Raw genomic sequence first — 6000 nt, forward strand, 5'->3', positions numbered from 1 at the left:
TTCAAGACCTTGGGATGGAAAGAAAAAGGCCACTTGTGGTGCAAGTTCAGTGAAGGTTGGTGACATGATGGACATCGACATTTGCTGCTGGACTTGTAGACCGTATGTAATAGTAGCTGTCGTGCTTCAATTTGCGTTAAACTGAACCCAATTTGTTGTATGAGGTGTAGTTGAATTTAATAGTGTTGAACTAATTATCATGCACTATATGCACTCGGGGAACTAATTATGGGTAACCATGTTGACCATCTGAAAATCAGATCGCCATTTATAACTTGTGCTTTGGTCGCTCAGTTTGATTTTTCCTTGAGTTATTATGCATTGTCGCGGTAAATGTGGCCGCATGCTAGTGAGTTAGGTTGAAGCTATCTGTTGAGATGGCTTCTTTTCTTCAGCCTTGGGATTGAGATATTTGTCTGTTCATAACAGCCTTGGGCTAATAACCTGTGTCGATATTGTGGTTGTACCTAACTTGCACAAATACATCTTCATTCTTTATATATAGTCGGGTGCCCTGTCATAACCTGTAGTGTGGTTCTTTTTTATTTAAGTAAAACAGCGAGTAAATTAATTGCTCAATTACTAAACATCTATGAAATTATATGCCTATTTATTCACACGGGAATTTGGTTGGTTAGTACTGTACGTTTTATTTAGATTTATGTTGTTAGATTGTCTCATTTAACTTTCTGTTCATTGACTTTAACATGTATCACTAGATTTATATAACTATTTTTTTTATGAAATTAGAGCATCATACGCATCCAGCACTTAAATTCGAGCAACATTTAACTTGTGCTCTCATAAAAAATTTCAACAACAAACTCATACATCTACCAGCAGAAAAATTAATTGGTACACACCATCTGCAATTCCACAAATAAATCATTGTCATTAACCACCGTTTAAGCTCAGTCACATTAATCATGATATAAACATTGTTTAGAATCGGTTCCAAAAGAAAACTACAGACACTAAGTATCTATCATACACCAAAAGTACTAACCGTCACATAAGCACAAGCTATTTTTTGGCTCGGCCATTTTAACTTAGTCTAACCTAATGTTGTCAACTGCCCAGCTACATTAAGATTGATGTACCTACTCAAAAAGCAAGATGCTTACGCAACTAAATTAACCAAACATATACAAGTCCTATAAAGAATAACGGTCCAAGTGAAGCAACAATTTTACTCCTCATCTTCATCTCCGCAACACTCACCCTCAGCTCCTCAGTCATAATCTCGGGTTCGGCATCATGCCTATCTTCGGCTGGCTCATCTTGTTAAGTAACATTGCAACAAAATATCCAATTAATCACATATTCAAAAATGCGTCCATGGTAAATTATGACTTCTATTGCATTGGCGCCATCGACAAGCTACCCAACCTGACGATGCTGAAGAGTATGGCGAGGGCGAGCAGCATCCTCGTCGTCATGGAGTCTTTACTCTGGGCGATGAAGGATGATGCGACCATCGCCCTCTCATCCCTCTCGGCGTCGGGGCGCAAGCTACGTACAAAAGACAAGTCAGTCGGGGGCTCGTTCCGCAAAGACGGGCTTAAGATCAGTGTTTAAGGTCATGAGTTCACCGACAGGTTCTGCGTCCGTCCCGCCCGGGAGTAGCTCAGTGCTCGCGTGATGAAGCTTCTCAGCGACGTCAATAAGCTTATGAACGGAGTTGTACGATTCACGAGGTCGAAGTACACCCAGCGGTCTGACGAGAGTTTTCGTCCGCACATCTCATTAAAGAAAAGGCGTAAATCACATATCTCACTAAAGAAAAGGCGTAATTCACCTAGCAAGTTTACGGGAGCAAGGTCACCTCGTTATAGATAAAGGTTGCATATATAGAATATACATATGTATAGAAATAGTGGCAATGTGAGTCTATTCGTCAGAATAAAACTCGTGAGCATTGAGCTCAGGTGAAGTTGAAGCTATAACTTCATCTAGCTCTGCTCAATCCATACTTCTGAGTTGTTTTATTAATATCAATGTTCTCGATGAGCTATATTTGAAACTGTGAAGTTGCTCAAAGCGGTCTTTCTATTTGAAAGTGGGTTGAGTTTATTAATATCAATGTTCTCGATGAGCCAGATTTGAAACTGTGAAATTGCTCAATGTTCTCGAAACTGTGAAGTTGATCAAAACGGTCTTTCTATTTGAAAGCATGTATCCTTCCTACGCTTCGCAGTTTTCTGCTCACATTAGTAACATGAGAAACAAGTATGTAAGAAAGCTTAAGTGGTTGGGTTGGGTTGATATTAAAAGCATGTATTCTTCCTACGCTTCGTAGTTTTATGCTCACATGAGAAACAAGCATGTAAGAAAGCTTGAGTGGGTTTGGTTTATTAATATCAATGTTCTCGACGAACCTGATTTGAAACTGTGAAATTGCTCAAAGTTCTCAAAACTGTGAAGTTGATCAAAACGATCTTTCTATTTGAAAGCATGTATTCTTCCTATCTTCGCAGTTTTCTGCTCACATTAGTAACATGAGAAACAAGCATGTAAGAAAGCTTAAGTGGGTAGGTTGGGTTGATATTAAAAGCATGTATTCTTCCTATGCTTCGTAGTTTTCTGCTCACATGAGAAACAAGCATGTAAGAAAGCCTAAGTGGGTTTGGTTTATTAATATCAATGTTCTCGACGAGCCTGATTTGAAACTATAAAATTGTTCAAAGTTCTCGAAACTATTAAGTTGCTCAAAACGGTCACTTCGTAAGTAATATGAGAAACAAGCAAACCGAGAGCAGGTTCATCTAAAAGGAAACCAAAATACCAAAATGGATCTAGCATTCTGCTTTATAGTTAGAGTCTACTGGTTCATCTGGAAGGAAACCAAAATGGATGTAGCGCCCAGATCGTACGCTAAGGTCCCTAAGCAATCACTTAGTGGAAAAGGAAGTGATCGAGCGATGACAACCAGGAGGTGCGCTTGGAAGCAGCCATCCTTTGAAGAAAGCGTAATACCTCACTGGTCTAGCTCCATGACAGGGCTCAAGTGATTCACCGAAGCGACGAGACCTTAAAAACTGTTTTTTCAAGTGTCAGTAGAGAGACCTTCTGCCAATCGGGAAAAACTGTTTTTTCAAGTGTCAGTAGAGAGACGTTCTGCCAATCGGGAAAGGTTTTTGGTGACAAGACCTGGAGATATCAGAAGTGAGAATGGTGACATGAGTAACGAGAAATCTTATGTTTTAGTTAGAGAGTTTACTGGTTCATCTGGAAGGAAATCAAAATGGATCTAGCAATCGTCAATAAATCACGGCTTGGTAAGAAATCCCGTGCACTTTTTCAAACTGTTTCTTTTTTTAGAACAAAAAAAACTTTTGCCAAAATATTGTAGTTAGAGCCTACTGGTTCATCTGCAAGGAAAGAAAGGTACAGCTGTATGAAGCAGATGTTCCCAGTGTAACGACAATTCAGCTCATTCCGTTAAACGATACGCTTTCTGAACTACACTGGTGTGTTTTGTCACTCCACCATATGAGTATAAGCACGATCACGAGCATTACGCACAAAAGCAACCAGTGTAGATAGATAAGAAGACCACGAATGCAAAAAACAATTGAACATAGCAACAGGCAAAGAAAACTGGTGGTTCTTAAAGAGCGCCTTGGATAAGGTAAACAGTCGCATTACAGCTAGCAGCAAAGATTGAGTTCGCGAATCAACATAAACATCAGGCAAAACTCGAAACGATAGTCTGGGCAAATAGTTCTATATCCTTGCAAAACTCTAGGCACGCGCAGTGGATTTATGCGTTAGCAGCAGCCTGGGCCGCAGCATCCCGCTTCCTCTGCTCCTCAATGATGCTTAGCTTGATACCCTTGCCCTTGGGAAGGCTCACCCAAGGCTTGTTGCCCTTGCCTATGGTGAACACGTTGCCAAGACGGGTGGCGAATTGGTGGCCCTGAGCATCCTCAACATGGATGGTCTCGAAGCTGCCCTTATGCTTCTCCCTGTTCTTGATCACACCAACTCGACCAGTGTTCCTTCCACCAGTCACCATGACAACATTGCCAACATCAAACTTGATGAAGTCAACAATCTTGTTGGTCTCCAGATCAATCTTGATGGTGTCGTTTGCCTTGATGATAGGGTCTGGGTAGCGGATGGTGCGACCATCATAAGTGTTCAGGTAGGGGATGCCCTTCTGGCCAAACTGCACAGACCGGACCTTGCAAAGCTTGAACTGTGCACAGAAAAAAAAAAGTAGATTCAGAGAACATTCAAACTTGAATTAATACACTGGTGAGAAAATGTATGTAAAATGCAGTCAATGCTATAATACATTCATCTTACATTCTAGGCTCTCTAGATGTGACTACACGAGCAATACTGAATAAAAGTTCAATCAAGTAAAATATCTTTCTCCATGCAATATAAAGTCCATTACATCAAACATAATATTTTCATGTAACAACAGTGTTCAACAATAACAGTACTGGGAATACTACAGAAGGACATAACAGTACTGGGAATACTACAGAAGGAACATGTCCTGACCTTAGCATCCTCATCCTTGATGGACTGAAGACGGAAGCGCCCCTTGGTATCATACAGAAGCCTGTAGTTCTCACCAGTCTTGGGGATGGAGATGACATCTGCAGAAAAGAATATGTTTAGCACAAAGCACCTAGCATTTTACATCAGAATAGTAGAACATAGTGATTGCAATAAAAGAACTGAGCATACCCATGAAGCCAGCTGGGTAGGTCTTGTCAGTCCTGACCTTGCCATCAACCAATACATGGCGCTGCATGAGGATAGAAATAACCTCACGGTATGTCAATGCATACTTGAGTCTGTTTCTGATAATGAGGATCAGTGGCAGGCACTCCCTGGACTTGTGCGGACCAGAAGATGGCTTGGGGGCCTACGGAAACAGGGTGATTTCGACTATCAGAGAACAGAAACAAAAAAGCTAAAAGGCATTTATAGATAAGTAGAGTCCAGAATCATATAAACTTACAAAAGCTCCACCAAGTTTGTCCAGCATCCAATGTTTGGGCGCATTGAGCCTCTTCAAGTGCTTTTTCAGGCCCCTTGCCTAGTATAAGAGGCACAATGAAAAAATTTGTCAGCTCAAATAAAAGTAACCGATGAAGCACAACATGAAAGATACTGTACATTGACATAACAAAGTGATAGGGCTAAGAACAGAGACCCAACACTGCTAACAGCACATAGGAAGGTAAGGTTTCTCGGTAATCTGTGCTAACTCTTGACAAAACTCAACTAGAGACTAACTTGAAGAACATACAAGCTGATTAAATATAGAACTATAAATTTACCCATATAGCACAAATGTAGGGGCAAAATTAGGGTAGTGAGACCAATGTAGCAAATAAGATGGGCATCCTAAAAAAACGCCAAGCTATTTGTCACCACAGATCCGGCAAATGAGCGGCTGCCCCTAAGCATGAAAGTTCCAATACAAACATTCAACAATGAACGAATTCTCCCAAGCATTAATGGACTAACAACAAAAACCATGTAATTGATCTGGACAGACACATCCCAGATTCTACTCCTAGAAGCCTAAATTGCGCACAACCACAACGGATTCGTGTTTGCATAACCCAGCGACTACAGATTCAACTTATCGCTCGGTTGAATCCTTATGCTCGTGTGGTACTACAAAATATCTACTAAACATACGAATCCAACACCCCCAGCATGAGATCGTGCAGAGCAAGAGGGAGATAACCGAGCCGACTACAAGCTGCCTAGAAGGCCATGCTAAACCACGCGCCGCATACGAACTCGAATGAAACTAGTCCACCGAGGCCATGAACGAAAAACTGCGGCGCGAGGGAGGAAGTCCACGGATCATTCAGATCCGTAGACGAGAGAGAGAGAGAGAGAGAGGTAGGGCGGAGAAGCGTGTCCGTGGCTCACCATGGTTGCGAGGTCGCCGTGCTCCTCCGGGCCGGCGCTTGCTGCTCCTTCCTTTGGCTCCGCCGCGCCGCCGCCGAGATGACAAGAGTG

General features: G+C 41.7%; 1 protein-coding gene across 1 annotated transcript; it reads right to left on the reverse strand.

The window, feature by feature from the left end:
* Positions 1-3590: 3590 nt before the first annotated feature.
* Positions 3591-6000, reverse strand: LOC102702159 (40S ribosomal protein S4). The gene is made up of 5 exons (XM_006646705.2): positions 5911-6000; positions 4982-5059; positions 4705-4885; positions 4516-4613; positions 3591-4201 (listed from the first exon to the last, which is right to left on the reverse strand). The coding sequence occupies exons 1-5, from the start codon at positions 5911-5913 to the stop codon at positions 3764-3766; spliced, it is 798 nt and encodes a 265-aa protein (XP_006646768.1). The 5' UTR covers positions 5914-6000; the 3' UTR covers positions 3591-3763.

The sequence above is a fragment of the Oryza brachyantha genome, chromosome 2 (genome assembly GCF_000231095.2).
Source record: "Oryza brachyantha chromosome 2, ObraRS2, whole genome shotgun sequence".
Classification (NCBI taxonomy): domain Eukaryota; kingdom Viridiplantae; phylum Streptophyta; class Magnoliopsida; order Poales; family Poaceae; genus Oryza; species Oryza brachyantha.